Here is an 18,678-nt window from a genome sequence, read left to right as displayed (position 1 = left end):
TTCTTGTCATTGCCTTGAGCAAAAATGGGTAAAATAGCAAAGTTGCAAAGCTTACCCACATGTAGCCCCATTTCAGCAAACAAACGCCTCTTTTTGAAGACTTCAGCCAAATTCTGTCTGCTGCTTCTCTCAAGCACTGCTTTCAACTGTATTTTAACCTCACTCCTAATACAAAGTCCTGTTGGAATTATGTGTGTGGCTTTTCACTCTAAAATCAGTACTTTCACATGGCCTCAACCACATGGTTGGAGGTGTTGGACAAGTGGGTTGCCTCCAATCTTCATTTCGTGTCCATCTATATGGGTCACTCTGTCAACTACAGTAGAACCTCAGAGTTATGAACACCAGAGTTACAAACTGACAGTACGCAATTACGCAGCAGCAGAGACAATAAATAAATAAACACAGTACTGTACTGTGTTAAACATAAACTACTAAAAAAATAAAATAATGGGAAAGCAACATTTTTCTTCTTCATAGTAAAGTTTCAAAGCTGTATTGAGTCAATGTTCAGTTGTAAACTTTTGAAAGAGCAACCATAACATTTTGTTCAGTTATGAACATTTCAGAGTTACGAACAACAGCCATTTCCGACGTGTTTGTAATTCTGAGGTTCTACTGTACAGAGATGTGGACCCACTGAAGGGTCTCCAAGGGCTATGGTGGGGTGGGCCCGGTTGTTAGGCAGGATCTGTAGGAGGGAGTGGAAGATTTCAATAAGTCAGGACTAGGAAGACTAGGAAGCATAGGGTGCTTAGAGGTTATAGATGAAGACGACAAGCCTCCTCAGTCTAGTAAATATGTACTGGCCTGTGTATCTTCACGTGCTAACTCCTTGGGACACACTTGACAACCACAACCTGTTGCCATTTCTCTATTTTTAGTACCTCAATGGCTTCACTCGAGTGTGTGGATCAAAATTATGCATATGCCAATTTGGGAATTTAAAAACGTATCTATGGTGTTGAGAAAAACAGAGCCTGAGAAAAATTATGAGACTGTAGCAAATTTTTTAAAACTTCTGGGTCCTGATCTGACAATTTCTTCCCCGCTTTCTTCCACATTGTATCTCTTCCTTCCAGGCTCTGCAGCTCTGGCACTATTCCTCTGGCAGGAAAAGGCAGGACAAACTACCACAAAATCACCAAGTTAGCTCTAATGAAAATATTCTTATCTATATACTGAAATCTACCTGGTAGATTTCAAAAATATTGCTTCAGCCCTTACAAGGAAGTACTTTAAATATCCCAGAGTTATTCATAGCACCCTTGTTAGTTTTCCTACCATACAGATGTGGCTTCAGAGTTCACATTTCATTCTAGAGAATCCCAATTTTCCCATTTTGTGCCCTGTACCATTCCCCATCAAAGCAGGAAATGCTGGTGATATGCATCCTACAAAACCTTTGATATCAGTCGCTCCACATACCAGCAGCAAGCTGCTGAATGGCGTAGACTCCCAAATCCCATCTTCATTTCCATCTTTGTGCTGTGCTTGCCCTCTAGTCTGGGAAGCAAAATGAATCAGACATCTGTGGAGCATGGGGCCTCTGCATGGCAGAACATTGATCTTCTCAAACCACTGGCTTCTCTGGGTTTTTTTTAGCTGCTATATAGAAATTTAGCTTGGATGAAGTGGAAACCAAAGCAGCCAACATACCTTGTTTAGACTAAAGTGGCTGCCTTCTGCACCCTGTGTGGCTGTCATATCACTTACAAGGGATGAAGTGGTGGAGGAGGAGAGACTAAGGAAAACAATCCAGAGATATGGTTGATGGCACATAATAAAATATGGGTGACTACTGACATTCTCAGAGATTATGTTAGAGATCTATAGTTAATATTAGCCAGTGCTATTGGGGGGACGGGGGGGGGGGGGGGGGGGGGAGTAGTGTCTCCACTAGGTAGGCTAAGTTTTCAAAAATTTTAGAAAGTAACCTAAGTATGTAAGTAAAGACGACAAGAGCCTGGGGGGTGGGGTTGTGGGAAGAGAGAGACTGGTGCTGGCTAGGCAAGCAGACTGGGAGCTAAGATAAGGATAAGCTGAGATAAGGAGAGCAGAGGGGTGGAACTAGGATTTGTGGGCAAAGCAATTGGTATAAGATGTTAGGGATGGGGAAGAGAAGACTGGGAGAGGAGAGATTGGAGGGGACAGGGTAAAAGGGGTTACACTTGTGAGGAACAGGCAGATGAATCTGTGCCCACCAGTGCACACTCCACTCCATAGCCTGGAATGGAACCCAAGATTCTGAGTCTCACCATGCCTCTGCTGTCAGCAAATATCTATGAAACCCACTGGCAAAATGTCCCATCCCCCTCTAGTGCGGATCCACACACAGAGGATGACAACCTACTACTGTTATCAGTTACTCCATTAGCTCAAGTGGCAAAGGTCTGTGCTGTGGATCTAAAGGCTCCAACCCTGCATATCACACACACAGGTGTCACTGTGGTGCTCCATGATGGATTTTCTCCTTTTCAGATTTCCCTTTTTAATAACCTAGGAAATCTCTCTCTCTCTCACACACACACACACACACACACACACACACACACACACACACACACACCATTAAAAGAACATTAAGGTTGCAAAAGAAGCACTCAAAAGTTAAAAAATGAGGTTGCCTGTGCAACCTTAGTTCAGCTCCCCTGAGCTTATGCATTGATACAGCCATTAATTACTTGATCACATGCTATTTCCCCCCCCACACACACACACAACACTCCTGCTTCATTCAGTGCAATGGGTGGACTTGTCCTAGGAGTGGATCAGGGTTGTGTAATGAAGGAGACTGTGGCAGAAGTCAGAAGGTGTGTAGCGAATGAGGCAGGGAACTGCAAGAAAGAGAAAGGAGGGTCTCACAGTTAAGGCAGTTAAATGCTGCCCCAGATAATTGGATTCTATCCCTGCCTGTGTAATGTTGGGCAAGTCACTTGAATTGAACATTTCACAGGTGGTCACTAATTTTCTGGATGCCCAATTTGAGACTGTAGGGTCTCATTTGCAGAAGTGCTGAGCACTCAAAGTTGCAGTCAAAATTAATATGGGAGCTGTCCCTTGAACACATAACAATGCTAAGGACTCTGAAAAATCAGATGCTAGTTGTCTCAAATTGAACACCCAAAATTAGTGGATACTTTTGACCTTTTGTATATCAATTATCACCCAGAAAATAGGAATATTAATACCCTGTCATTTCACAGAAATGTTATGAAAATAAATGTATGTCTGTGAAACACTCATGAGCCCTACAGAAAAATCCATGAGGAAATTAATATTCTTGTCTTCAGAGCAGGGTTTGATAGTGTGCAATAAATAAGGCCTCGGGCCACACTTTGAACAATGGGGATACAACAAACTAGGGAATCCTTCCATCCATCCTGTGCACTGAATGAGGCAGGGATCCCGTGGAACAAGTGATATGTGATCATGTAATTAAAGACGATCATAATGCATATGCGCAAAGGTGCCTCCTTAATTCTGGCATTTCCTAGCCTTGGGGTGCTTCACTTTGCAAGCTTAGCAAATGTTCTTTTAATTTACTTTTTGTGTGTGTAATAGTAATAAACTTCCATTTAATCAGAAACAATAATAGAAAATACAACCTATGCAAAACATGTATGATTCAATGTCATTGCAAGAGCCTCACCTTTCAATAGTCAGAATATTTCCTGACATAAAAAAATGCAAACTGTGAAACCTAATCACTGCATTTAATTTAATTTACCTGGGTCTCTTTGAAAAGAAAGGGCCAAATGTTATTGTTTAAGACTGAAAGTCTGATTAACATTTATTAAATGATTATGGCACATTTAGGTGTAGTAAGTGTGCAAGATGCTTTAAGGATTTAAAATGACACAAGACCACAAATCACTCTACAGATTCAAGGGGGCATAAAGCTGCTTAATTGCTTAAATCCTTAATACTGCATAAGTATTTAATCCAAATTAAGTCCTCAAGGCTGCCAGGTGTCCATGAACGTACATTGGAAAATGCGCGCTTGTGAAAACGCACACATGCTCAGCCCTCCGCTCTAGACATATGGGCTTTGTGACTGAGCATCTGTCCCGCATACATGAATTCCAAATTAATTTTTGAGGAATACTGGCCTGCCACTACTATTGTTTGTTAAAACCTGACTTGAGGTTTGTACAAATAACAATAAAAAACTGTCTCTGCTCCAAAGAGCTTGCAGTCTACAAGACAACTTAAAAGAAGGGAAGAGCCACTGGGGAAAAAAAAAAATCAGAAGAGGGAGCAATTTAGGGTTTTAAATAAATTTGTTATATTAACTTCTTATGGAGCAGGAGTGAGGCTTAGGAGGCTTTTGAATAAGGAGGGTGGGGGGGCTTAGTGAAGTGGTATAGAGAGGGCATCTCACACCTAAAGATCAACATGTAAGGAGACACTGGCCTGGTCCACACTACCCCCCCACTTCGGACTAAGGTACGCAAATTCAGCTACGTTAATAACGTAGCTGAATTCGAAGTACCTTAGTCCGAACTTACCGCGGGTCCAGACGCGGCAGGAAGGCTCCCCCGTCGATGCCGCGTACTCCTCTCGCTGAGCTGGAGTACCGGCGTCGACGGCGAGCACTTCCGGGATCGATCCCAGAACATCGATTGCCTGCCGTCGGACCCGGAGGTAAGTGTAGACGTACCCTTCGATGAAGAAATGGGAAAGCTAAGCGCCCACTTGGGTTTGTAACTGGATTAATCAAATCCAATTAATCCAGCTCAATTCAGCTCTAGGTTATCCTGGGGTAAAAGAGTGGTGGGAAAATTATGCCAATTTAACAGAGCAAAATTCATAATGCAGTGCATGCAATTCAGTTACCTGGAAAAGAAAGCACTCCGGAAAAGGAATAGCACAGCATTGACTCCAGATACTTGAGCAATAGCATTTTGACCAGCCTGATAAGTTTTATCCCTGGAAATAAAGAGGTTTGTACAGGATTTGTCACACACTTCAACACTTTTTATGTTTATTACAGTGATTGTTAGGAAAAGTTATAGACAAATACATAAACTCTTAAGAATTAAACAATTTTTGTTTCTGGGGCTTATGTTACATGTAAGAAGCCACATATAATGTTGCAAAGTCAGTTTATTGTTCATGAATTATTCTGGCTTGACATCTTTAGAAAAGTCCACACTTTTCTTTTAAACCCTCAGAGCAGGCTTAGTGTATGTTGTGCCATTGTAAGCATCCCCACCAGGTACTGAACTAAGAGCCTGGAAGCTGATGGAATGGCGCAGTTGGGGGGGAAAAAAAATCTTTCAGTCCCCCAAGACTCAGCATTTAAGAAAAATACGTTAACTTAACCAGAAAATTGCCATCATCTTGGCATTCAGTCCAGTCATGTGAATCATGGGTACAATGCCCTATTTTCTTCCAACATTTCCCCTTCCTCTCTCTTCCATGTGGCCATACTAACCGCTCTACCCCTGCAAGGGGAGGGAGAAGCAGAGCTGTAGTTAAATCATTTATTCCCCTTTCATTTCTCCCTCACCCCTTTTGGGGAAAAAAGTGAAGGGAGGAAAAAGTGGAATTTCACCCACAATTTCAAAACCATTTTTTTTTAAATATAAAATTTTGTTGAAGTTTTAGTGTTGGCATTTTGTCCAAAAGAGAAACTGATGAAGATGAAAAATATCACCAGAATCCCATTTTTTATTTAGAATGTTTGGCACATTTATTAATGTGCCCAGTTCTAATAGCTTCTTCTAAGCCAGAGTGTAGTTTTCAAGGTAAATACTTACAAGCTTATTAAATGAGTTTACTAGAGCTAGACAAAACTGTTCAGTGGCATGTGACAATTCTTAGGGGGAGATCAGATTTGTGCTGCTAGAAAGTTGGGACCATACACAGAATGATCACTAGACCATCCTGCCAATCCCTGGTGGGCAAGATATGGGAAGGTGTAGAACAACACTGATTGAGGGAACTCTCAGGGTCTTTGTGTTTTCCCCGCCCCCATAACGTCAGAGTTTCTGGAGGCTTGAGGGGTGATAATAGTGGTATTTTTAATGACAAATTTTTGGAGCAGTTAATTAGGGAAGAAGGTGTTTTGAAGGGATTTCTCTTTGTCAAATTTGGGCACAAAAATGAGAAATATTTAAAAGACAAACTGTGAGGATCAAGAGGAGCACCACCAAAATACAGTTGGGGTTATAAAATGGTTTTAAAATAACCTACATGGTCAAAGATACAGCCCCAAACAGAGGAACAAAAATCCTTCTTGTACTAGAACCATAGAGCGTAGTGGGTCTTTGTGACCATTTTATAACCCCAGCTGCTCCTCTGTTCCAGAACAAAGTTTGGAAGGAAGAAAGGAAGCCAGCCAGCTCCAGGTTTCTTTGGACCCCATGTACTACACAGGGTTTAAAAAGGTCCTGTAGGTGACTAACTCTTTCATTTTCTTGGGAATGGGTAGTGCTAGGACCTGGTACGTTGTTAGGAAGGTATGGAGAGCTTTACGGCACAAGTGCTTAAGTGATGAGAGGACCTTGGGGGCACTCCAGAACTGGATGTGGCCATCTCTCGTCCCTGTGGGAATAAACCCACCATGTGGGAAGTAGACGCAGCACAGGCCATTGGTCATAGGTGCAAATGCCACTGGAGTTCTTAGTTCCAAATCCCAGATCCTCAGGAGTCTGTCGTCTGCCACTGTAGCAAGATACAAGCCTTCCGGAGAGAAGCACCACCAAAAGACAGGTGAAGGGAAAACAAATATGGAATCTAAAACAAGCACCATATTAGTAGCTCTGGGAACCAGCATGAAGGTCAGAGAGTAGACCAGCAGCCACTCAGATGAAAGGGAGAAGAGCTCTCCTACTACAGCTAGATATTGGCAAAGTAGTGATGATCAATACTGTAGCAAACCTCTCCAAACCTTCTCTTTTTTCAAAGCCAAACCACTGATGTCTGGAGGAATTCAGTAAAGGATTCTCCTCCAGAAGAAATGAAGGGAGTTCCAGCCATTCCCACCATCTGCCCACTCACGTCCATCCACACTTGGCATCTTCATGCAAAAAGGTGTGGTCTTCCTTTATCATGTCATCTGGAGATGAGGGGGCTTTCTACTGCTCCACTTCGGTCATCTTCAAAGGGCAGCCAGCTGGCTTTGTCCTAGTCCCAGCTCATGAGAAGGTGACTGCCTGGCCTGCTATCTCTTTACTTCTTTGCATGATGTGATGGTGTATACAAAACCACACCAGTAAGGAAGGGGTTGAGAAGGTGCAAAGCATGCATGGCTTGGAGGAGGAGCTCAAAAGGAGAACAGACCAGGTCAGTAGGAGGGTAAACAGTGGAAGTGAGTTGATGTACATTCTCAGGTCCTGAGAAGCAGCCCTACAGGATGTCCTATCGCCTGAGGCCTCTGGTGGTGGTGACTTCACCAAACCCACAGAGAAGGGGCTCATGGCACTCAGGTCTGAAGCTTTACCTTTGATTTCAGTTGTTTAATGCCTTGTTTGTATGTGCTGGGGAAGAGGGGACTGGTAGGAATGACCCAGGGAAACAGAAGCATTGCACTTCTGGGTGCAGAACTTAGCTATCAGCTGCTGGGCTCTGCATTGGGAACTTGTAGAGAGGGTGGGCTCAGGTTTCCCTAACAGCTCCTAGGCATGGCAGGAGGCAGAAAGCTTACCCCTGATATGGGGACTCTAGATGAGAGAAGCCCTGAAGCCAGAAGGCTCAAGATTACTAGACCTTGATGCAGAGGGGGCATGGAACCCCTTGCCTGACTATAGGGCTCTCCATTGCTGGACTCTTTATATAGCCCAGGTCATCACTGGGCTAGAGCAGCTGTTGGCAGGATATACCAGGAAAAGAGGAGACTCTACGCCCATGCCCAGCCATAAGGGGGCACCCATGATGAGCGAACTCCCTCACACAGCAGTTGGCGATACCACTACCTCTCCAAAATTCAGGACTAAGGGATCTTCTGGGGGATAGACAGCCAGCCTCCCCACCCTTCTTCAACAGGATAAGGAAATGCTCCAACAAATCATGCTATAGCCACTGCTCCTGGACCTTTTACCATGTAAGATGTCCAGGGCGAGGTTGTAGCAGAGTGCACCATATTTTATGGAAATCCCCATCCTTGGGCCAGGAGCAGCAACCCCAGCATGGTCTAATGAATACTTAGGGTCCCACTGCTGAAGAATGGATGGGCAGTTTGCCTATCCACCCACAAAAGCTGCCGCCTCAGCTTGATTTTTTTGGAGGGTGGAAGAGGAATTGTGGCAAAGATAACAAGCTGAGAGAGAGGTGCTCAGGCCTGTTGGAAGCATCATCTAAGAACCGGTGCTTGCCCATCTCTCACTTGATGTTGTTAGACCATTTCACATGGTTGTGGGGGCAGTGTCCCAAAGTTTGGATAACCCAAATAATTTTGGATGATTAACTGAACCAAACAAACTCTGAATCCTCCCCCCATCCTACAGAAGACAAAGTAAGGGGCAGAATCACCACTACAACAGCCTTAGAAAATGAACAATAAAAGAGCAGTAATAGGATCTCCCAATGGCAGCAGTAGTATCAGCTCCTTCCAGATGCCCACACAATGCTGAACACTTCCAAAATTGGGATAGCTCTATAACCTCTCACCACTTTAAACAGGCTAGTTACAATGCCAAAGGCTAATGGTAAAGGACTGAATAATTTACCGTGGTAGAATTTCCCTTACCACCACTGCTCAGTGATGTTAATGCTAATTTCTGATTACATCACTTGCTTAGAAATACCTTCTCCAGTCCACTCCTAAATAATATAGTCAACTAATCCCACCTGCTGTGGTAGGATTAGTTGAGCAGATTATTTTGGAGTGGACTGGAGGAAATGCTAAGTATGTGTGTTGCTAAATATGTTGCTACTTTAAATCCTTCTCAATCAATCCTTTGATAGTAGGGTAAAAGGTCGTGTTCATCAAAAATGTCACTTCTTGTTAGGGCTGTATGGGTGCACTGTAAATCAAAATGTCTCCACGACGAGTGTCACAGTTCAGGGCAGCTACACCTGTATTTCCCCCTTAGTGGTTCAGGGGTGGTTCACTGTCAGACTTCCAGGTCCCTTGCTGTTGCCTTTCTTGCATGGGGACCCGCATCTCTCTCCGACCTGACTGTGTATTTCCAGGCTGACCAATTCAATGCCTTCACTATGTTATTCCAGCGGAAGATAGTCTGCCTAAGCAGACCTGTTTCACTTCTCGCCTCAGAGATGGTACACAGCGTAATTGCTACCAGTTTATAAGCTACCAAAGGTCTTTCTAAGCAAGCACATTTTATTCTTCAGATAAAAACATGACAAACAAATATATGTAAAACAATAGAAGAATCTACACACATACTAATAAGCTTGCCAGAGATTGTAAGAATGTTTTCAGGACCACCAACCAGACACACAGATTACCTTATGAACCTAGCAAAGCAGACAACTACTGTAGCAGACAAAACCACTACTAACTCCAGAGTTCAGATGCAAGGAACAGGTTTATTTCAGCATAGGTACAAAGTGCCACAACCCAGTGATCAGTTGAGGTATGTCAGGCCAATGATTTGGATGCATGTACAGACAAGGTGTACATAACCAAGGCAAAGACTTAGTCTCCATACACTCTTTTATACCCAAGATGCTACCATACTTTTATCAACATCCTTCTCCTCTGATTCATTACATAATAATGAATAAAGTTCTATGACCAAATATAAGATTCCACATTTATAGCCTAAAATAAATAACTTGTTTATTTATTTATTTGCAACAATAAAACCGTCAATTTTAATATTTGGTAGGGATTTTGGAGACTTTCTTTGTTTACCCTGATTATATTTGGCTGTGTCATCGTAACCTCTCACTGTTACATCATCCTTGGAACCTCACATCCATATCAGGTTGTGCAATCTTCCATAAAAAAGATTATTCAAAGGTCTGAACAAAACTAGCCCTACATTTATATTGACTATGCACTTGCTTATATATATGGCTAGCTAGTATGCAAGTGTATATATATATATATATATATGATATGATCCATTAAATACACGATTAAATATACTTAGGCCCTTGCCATTTTACAGGAGGTAAATTCACTTAATCATTGTCTCACCTCCTTACAGAGATCACTCACTCCAACATGGGCTCTGGCAGAAGTAGTCCTTCAAAACCCAACCAGGGATTTCCCTGTGGTTTCAAATTCACCACACTCTGCTCAGAATGAGAACAACCCATGACTTTGTGAGTCATTCACATATCCAGTTTGGTTCTTTGAGGAAACAGTGAATCGGGGTGTTGGAATGGGGTGGGGGGCAGGGAACCATGGTCCTCCCACTTTTTACCAGCCGACCTGTAAGGGCGAGCGACAGAGAGGGGGAGGAGGAGGAGGAAAGGATCAAATGGGGGGTGGGGCCTCAGGGGGAAGAGACAGTACAGGAGCAGGGTCATGGTTAGGGCACCTCTGTCCCCCCACACACACACTTTTAGGGTGCTTCCATGGCTCCTGCTGTGAATAGGTAAATCAGCCAGCTAATAGGTCTCTGCTCAAAGTTCAGCTTCAAAAGGATGGATTCCAGGTTTAACATTTGCATTTCCCTCACCCCAATTTCAAATGCATTATCCATAGAAGTCCTTTGAAGTCCTAATATCTTCCAGAGATTGCACTAATCTTGTTCTTCCTCTAAAGAAGTTCCATACAATACAATAGTACACCTCTACCCCGATATAACGCGACCCGATATAACACGAATTCAGATATAATGTGGTAAAGCAGCACTCCGGGGGGGAGGGGCTGCGCACTCCGGTGGATCAAAGCAAGTTCGATATAACACGGTTTCACCTATAACGCGGTAAGATTTTTTGGCTCCCGAGGACAGCGTTATATCGGGGTAGAGGTGTACATTAACATTTGTATTTTCAATACAATGTACCCCCAAAATACTTAAACTTAATTCAATAAGGTTTAACTTAATTCCATAGGAATTGTCCACGATATTGCCATATCTTTTACCAAAGTATTACTTACAAGTATCTGACAGTGGCAGATTCAAAATCCCACAAGGTTATTGCACCATGTGCATTTCCAGTAGCTATCAAACTGTATCCTTCTACTTTTAACACATCAAAGCACTTCATTTCTTCACCCAGTGGTAAATTCTAAAGAAAGCATAAAGAAGACTTTTACTAAGAAGGACATGACATTTGATAGTGAAATGTTTTTAACACGTGTTATGTACAGAAAATGACATTGTACATTGTTGTAAACTTAATGCATTTTATTAAAGTTATACATTATAACATTTGCCATTCTTATGTTGCCTTCCATCCAAAGACCTAAGCAGACCCAGGCCCTCAACTCTATGCTTTACACACAGGATCATTCTTCTTCCCCTTTGTGTTACACTGTTTGCACCATACATTAATACCAGCCCAAACATACTTGAACTGAGACACTCTGTATCTATTAAGCATTGTACTGTGTTAATGGTTTGGTGTAAGTTGTTAACAATGCTTAGTACATTAACACATCACAAACATCCAAATGAAATTAACAGCAAGAGCAACTGCACAGCGCATTGTATTACACAGGAATTGAACTACTGTATCAGAGCCATGGACTATCTAGTCCACTATCCTGTCTCCAGCACTGGCCAGCACCAAATGATTCAGAGGAAGGTGAAAAATCAAAGTAGGCAGTTGTGGCATAATCTGCCCTCACAAAAAAATCTCATCCTAAGCCTTAATATTTTGAGATTGGTTTAACCCCTGAAGCAGGAAGTTTTATATTCCTTTCAGTGATATTTTCTGTTGGCATCAACTATTATAACTCAGAGGATTCTTGTTATTCATAGAGACATCCAATCCCTCTTAGAATCTTGCTAAATTCTTGGCCTCAACAACTTCCTGTGACAATAAATTCCACAGTCTAGCCACACATTGTGTGAAAGAGTATTTCCTTTTTTCAGTCTTGAACTTGCCACCTTTCTGTTTCACTGAGTGTCCCCTTGTTCTTGTGATATTAGAATGGAATATACAGTAGTTAAAGCACCACTCTGGCAGATATTCAGCCATTTGCTCAGGGGATGGAGCCCTAGAGCTGCTGGCATGCATGGCCCCTCTGAGATGGAAAGGGATATCTTCTGTTCCACCAAGCCTGATGGGAGACAGGAGACAAAACAAAATAAAATGAGGAGGAGCCCAGACACATCAGGACATTGCGAAGGGCACAGCAGGACTCCTCTGGAACTGGCAGCAAGGAGGTGTGGGAACTGGTGATCTTCACCCCTTTCCCCTTTGGCCCATGGTAAGGAAGAATGGCGCCTACAGGATTCAGTTGATCCCACTGACGCGGCTCCTCCACACTCTGAATTGAGGTAGAACGAGTAGCGCTCACAGAGAGTCAGGCCTGAACGCGTCTGAGAAGCAGTTGTTCTCACCACGCAGCAGTAGTAGCTACAAGTGACTCACTACATTTTTCTTCACAACCACTGGGGCTAGAAACATACTGGTACTTAAAAAAATTAGTGAAAGCTGATTCTACAGAGGTCAGTAACATTGGTCACAATCACCTGGAAAACTATTTGCCCTAGCGAGAGGGATTTGGCAAGCCTGTGTTAAATGTGCCTCATTTCATGAGAAGTATACAGGTAACTCATGTCACCATGGCCATGTCATTTAGAGTGGGAGGCAGTGTTTGGAGACAGGTGGCTAGATCACAGAGCTAGAAATCAAGAGATCCGGTTTCTAGCCCTAGGTCTGTCACAGACTTACTGTTTGATCTTGGATGCGTCTCAGTTTCTCCACATCGAAGATAGCCAAAATATGTTAAACTCTTCCTTTCTTTGTTGTTGGGAGGATTCATTCATTAAGATTTATGAAGTCCTTTTCACTGCTACAGAGCTGTCCATCCAAAAATCTCAATTTACTATTTTCAACTTGTACAATAATAATCAGGGGCCTATTGTCACAGCAATGCTTATATATTTAATCACAACAATGATTAATATCAGTGGGTGTCATGCAACTGAATCTCATAGAAATGGTCACCCCCTGAAATAAAATATGTTTGGATTTCAATGCAGTGGAAAGTTTGGAATATTTGCCTCTCATACTGCATCTAAATCTCTTACTCACTTGCTTATCTTAGGTAAACAATGCAAAAATTTAAGAAGTGTTCTCACCTGGGTTTCGTTATTTCTCTTAGGACCTGTGTCAGACGACAGCTGAACATCTGGAAAAAATCCATTTGTTTTCCTGGCATTGGGTTTCAGCCATAGAGACATAACTGGATTCTCTTGCAGAATAAGTGACACAGCCTCAGGGAGCTCCCATGTAACAGTCAGATGAGGTTCACCTTCATTACCCTAGTAAAATGATCCATTTAACCAAAAGACAAAAATAAATATGTGACGTTATCTGATTAAAATATGACCATGCAAACCATTGTTGCTACCACTGTTGTATCATTGCAATGGATCTTATACAAAGTATGACACATGGCCAGAAAGGGTTAAGCAGCTTGCATGCTAAATGACCAAGAGCCAAACTTTAAAGTCATGTTAGGAAAGTATGCAAATTGTAATTAGGGCCACTCCCTGCTAGATAGGCTAGAACTTTGAAGTGAAAACCTGTATTGTTAGAGAATTAGAGGTGATACTAATTGTGTGTTTACTTATATCTTGTTTAATAATTAGCCATGTAAACAGACAGTTCCTCTCTGTCACTATAGCTATTGACTCAGAGATCAAAAGGGAATATTAACATTTAGATTAATCTTGAATGCAATAATGTCATTGTCTATCTGTCTCTTTAAAGTTTGTGATAGACTGCCTAATGGATAAATTATCTTATGTTAATCCATGTAGTTAATTACCAGTGAGGTTTGGGAAACAGAAGGTTACATCAAAAGCGTATTGTTCACCCAGGACTGTATGGTCAAGTGGCTTCTAGAAAACTGTATAAAAGACCCTTGGGTCCCAATCCTTTTTATCTCAGATCTGCTTGAGGCTTCATGCAGGGGAAGCCTAAGCCATAAGGACTGAGATCCCAGTCCTGACTGGACCACCCTGAATATAAACATTGGACTATAACCTATGAAATATTTCTGAAAAAACTCTTTGCAACTACAAAGCTCACCGTCTCTGCTATGAATCTGAATCTCAAGATTGTAGTCATGTCTGTATGTATACTGATCTTTTAACCAATATTCCCTCTCTTTTCTTTTTTTAAATAAATGTTAGTTTAGTTAATAAGAATTGGCTGTAAGCGTGTATTTGGGTGGATCTGGAATATTCATTAACCTGGGAGGTAATGTGTCCGATCCTTTGGGATTGATAGAACTTTTTTATATGATGAATAGGATTTTCAGTAATCCTCATCATATTTGACTTGGGTGTCTGGGTGGAGGCCTGAGGCTGGGTTACTTTAAGGGAACTGTGTTGTGGGCTTCTGGGTAACCAGTGAGGTATTACAGAAGCTGTTTTGTGCTGGCTTGGTAAATCTAAGTATTGGAATATCCACCAGCTTTGGGAATTGTCTGGCCCATTCTTTGCAGTTCACCCTAATTGAGTGACCTCAGATGGCTCCCCTGGGACCCCGGTCACAACATAGTATCAATTCACATATGTACCCCACTGGTCAAAGTGCATTACAGGTCCCCCTCAATGCTGATTCACAGACTATATGAATCTTGTACACTCCATGCTACAACCTCTTGGCTCTTTAGCTCAAGTTGTAGCAGCTCATACATTTAGCTTTAGAGGTCCCAAGTTCAATCTCTGGTGTGATAGCAAAGATGGCGGCCATCCCACTTGCATGAAGACAACAAGCATTTTGGTTCAACCTAAGGAAATGTAGGATTAAGGCTGAAACGGAGTCTTTGATCCTTGCCCATTGTGTCTAGTTGCTAATGGGGGTTCTCTTAACAGGTTCTCCGCATATGAAACAAACTCCAATACTTAGCTTCCTGCCTTAACTTCAATGTCCCTACTTTTTGGCTTTAGGACAGACTCAATGTTATTTAAAATGTAGCTAGGGTTTAATACTCTTTTCATAGAGGCATTACATGCTAAGATTAATCAATGCGGAAGAGGGGTGTTGTTTTTTTAAACCATTTCAATATATTGAACAAGAACAATTTGGAAAAAAAATTACCGTAAAACATGTAAATCTACTAGGCAGCGTTATTTAGCACCTTTCAGATTTAAATTTGGTTCACAGTAATGTTTGGGAGGAATGGCTCATGTGGCTACATTTAACTAAGCTGTTAGTAAATTAAATTTAGAGTTTTTTTAATTAACCATAAATAGCAAATTCAATGAACTGATCATTTCAAGTTTTATAGTACGTTAATTTGTAAAGCAGCTCCATACACTGCTTTACAGAGCAACATTCAGAGGGATAAAGAAGGCTGCATAAATGCTTATTTTCATGCCATAACCGCAATGTATAACTTTTTGTTACAGAAATTTCATCTAGATGCAGTCAGAAAACTGCTCTTTTGTCCATGACCTTGCTATGCCTAAGAGTTTATGTTCGGTATGCAATCCTATAGTTGTATGTATTGGGATGATGATTATGTAACTTGATTGTATGAGTGCATTGTGGCAGAGTGGGCTATGTCTGTGTCAAATTATGAAGAGAGAGAGAGAAGTTGGGTGAGGTAATGTCTTTTATTGGACCAACGTCTGTCTCACCAACTACCTAGCGTGTAGTACTCTCTCCTGTGTAGGGGCTTGGGCAAAGGGTATCACTATAAATAGAAATATGCAAGAACAAAAGTAGCCTCAAATTTGCTTCTAGCTATTTTCTTGTTAGTCTGTAAGCTATTTAAGCTGATTGCTAATGGGGCCAGAGAGCTGCACTGCAGCAACTCAAGAGGAAGCAAGGAACCAGAGAGTGAAGCTAGGTCTACACTACGGGGGGGGGGGGGGGGGGTCGACCAAAGATACGCAACTTCAGCTACGTGAATAGCGTAGCTGAAGTTGCATATTTTAGGTCGACTTACCTGGCTGTGAGGACGGCGGTGAGTCGACCGCTGCCGCGCCGCCGTCGACTCTGCTTCCGCCTCTTGCCGTGGTGGATTTCCGCAGTCGACGGAAGAGCCATCGGGGATCGATTTTATCGCGTCTTCACTAGACGCGATAAGTCGATCCCCAATAGATCGATTGCTACCCGCCGATTTGGCGGGTAGTGAAGACGTGCCCTGAGAGGCTCTTTTTCATATCCCTTTGAAACCCTCCTATGCAGGATTCAGATCATGCTGTTCCCTCACATCATGTCATCAAGGGGGAGTGCATGGGCCTCTGATTTTCACTTTTGAAGGAGAGGGGAAGGGAAAGAGTTCTTTAGTCTTGGGACCTGATCCTACTAGCACTTGCATGTGTGAATAACTTTACTCACTGGAGTATTCCCATTTACTTCAATGAGTAAAGTTATGCACATCCGGCAAATTAAGGGCAGGCTCTGGCTCTTATTCGATGAACAAAATGACTGAGGGATAGGAAATTTAACTTTCCACCAAAGCCTAACTGCTATGAGAAAAATGTTAATGGTTCCAGTGTAGTATGTTCATGGAAAGAGGTGAGCAGAATGCTGAACATCTAGCCATGGAACACGGAACACACTGACATTTTAAATATTAAAGAGTTACTTTGGTGACATGCTGAAAAATGACTTTACATTGACAGTTGCATAGGGTTTGCCTACTGATCTATGAAAGTTGTCTGTTTGAACTTCAGAATTAGCAGCTACAGAATGAAATAAATCACACGTAAGATATCAAAAACCTGAATGATTTTGATCTCCCCACTGTGCTCCAAAGCCAGGATCACATGCCGACTCTCACTAGCCTTCAGATAAACTAGCTGCAGCAGCCATTGCTCATCATCTTTGCTGTCATTTGCTACAGGCAAAGCTTTAATTTCCTGCCCACTTCCAAAATCCCAGATTTTCAATGTTCCTGAACAAGAAGCGAGGACAAGAAACACAAGGAGAAAAACTGTTAAACACAAAACATGTATTTTCAACTCAGAAACCTGACAAGTCCCAAATAGCAAAAAGAAAGAAAAATCAGCTGCATCGCATTTCCCATTTCTACAGGTCTGATGTTTGGTATTTTAATACTGCTTCACAGAAGCATGTGGTTGGGACACATGGTATTTGTGAATTAGTCTATCTGCCATGGGGGGTTGGCAGGAAGAGTGTACGTAGGGATCCCTTACAAATATTCAATCATGCAATTGCAGGGAATATTGGTGTGATTTCCCTGCCTCAGATGGATCCTCTCCCTTTCTAGATATGGCTAAAATCTTCCCTGCTAAAGAGAACTTATCTTGGGGCTCAAAAATCCCTTCCTTCAATTTCTCACATGTGTTGGCCAAGTCATTTAAAAGTCAAATGTAAGCTCTTTAACGCAGGGACTTTATTTACTTCTGTTTGTACAATGGGCCCCTGACGGGCACTAGGGCCTTTGTAAAAGCATCAACCACCAGATCTTTTTCAGAAATGTCCCCGGGGCAGCACAACAGTCTGCCTACAGTGTCAGTCACACTGCAAATAATGTAAATTCAACCCTGTGCTTTTCGAGCAATAAACTTAATTGATTTCAGGAAAACAAACATTTCCAGTGACGCACACTTAGGGCCTGATCCAAAACCTATTGATGTCAGTGAGGGTGTTAAGTTTGATTGCCAAGCAATGTTGCCTCCTTCCTTGACTGTCGGCATACAAAAGCATTTTTGCCTAAATGGGAGAACAATGGAATAGATTCTCTAGTCCCTCACCTCTCCTCTCAGTGAGCACAGTTATATGGGGTTATCAGACATTGCCATTGCCAATAGACCACCATTCTGTCCTTCTCCATGCCTGTTTTGTACTTCCTGCTTCTGTGCCAAGCCCACCAAAGGGCAGAAAGGGAGCCAGCAAGGCAAAGATCTTCCTATCTGAGAGAGCGGCAAGGTTGAGTGTGACGTGGCTCAGTACCAGACCTTCTCTCAAAATGAGGGGGTGGAAAAGAGAGGCTGAAGCACTCTCTGAAGGAGTATCTACCAACTGGGATCCACCCTTGTCGTGTGGCGCTACTGACCTGACAACAGCTTTCCCTTTCTGAGTAGCCCCTAAGCTCTGTGGGCAAAGTATCTTGGCTAAATGGTGCAAATAAAGGGCAGTATGCTCAAGTGGAATTAATCTGGCCTCAATGCTTTGTGGCAGAGGCCATGTCTTCTTCATGAGGCACCCTGTATATTTCTGGAGTATCCCAATATTTACATGGTGCTGCATTTCTTAACATTTCAATAAACCCTGAAATTTCAGAATTATGCAGCTATGCTAATTGATTAATCAATTATTAAAGTTTACTGAAGAATTCAGTGCAGGTCTGGTAAATAAACGGAGAGGCCTTGTCATACAATCTCAAACAAACATGCCATACATTACATGACGTGTTGCATATTGGAAAATACACTAACTATGTATCGTGTTCAGAGTCAGCAAATCCTATAAAACTGAGTTCTCCCTTTTCAATTTAACTCCTTTACTCCAGTTGCTCAGTTTTCTCATTAAAATGCCTTCTGGGCTAAAGATATTCATGCTTGGGCTTACCCACAATAATTCAATTTTTTGTGAAAGTTTGAGCAAAATTGGTTTTGCTATTTTTGAATTATACAAGATGGAAAAAAT

The 18,678-nt window shown here is 42.2% G+C and overlaps 1 protein-coding gene across 1 annotated transcript in view; it reads right to left on the bottom strand.

Moving 5' to 3' along the window:
- WDR64 (WD repeat domain 64) overlaps positions 1-18,678 on the bottom strand; it is a 145,030-nt gene that overhangs the window by 26,483 nt on the left and 99,869 nt on the right. Inside the window, exons 14-18 of the mRNA XM_065401461.1 lie at positions 16,788-16,960; positions 13,182-13,364; positions 11,027-11,157; positions 1,660-1,744; positions 1,429-1,506 (exon numbers count right to left, since the gene is read on the bottom strand). Coding sequence (XP_065257533.1) covers positions 1,429-1,506; positions 1,660-1,744; positions 11,027-11,157; positions 13,182-13,364; positions 16,788-16,960 — 650 coding nt within the window. The remainder of the gene's footprint in view (positions 1-1,428; positions 1,507-1,659; positions 1,745-11,026; positions 11,158-13,181; positions 13,365-16,787; positions 16,961-18,678) is intronic.

The sequence above is a fragment of the Emys orbicularis genome, chromosome 3 (genome assembly GCF_028017835.1).
Source record: "Emys orbicularis isolate rEmyOrb1 chromosome 3, rEmyOrb1.hap1, whole genome shotgun sequence".
In the NCBI taxonomy this organism is placed as follows: domain Eukaryota; kingdom Metazoa; phylum Chordata; order Testudines; family Emydidae; genus Emys; species Emys orbicularis.
This window is presented reverse-complemented; position numbering and strand designations above follow the sequence as displayed.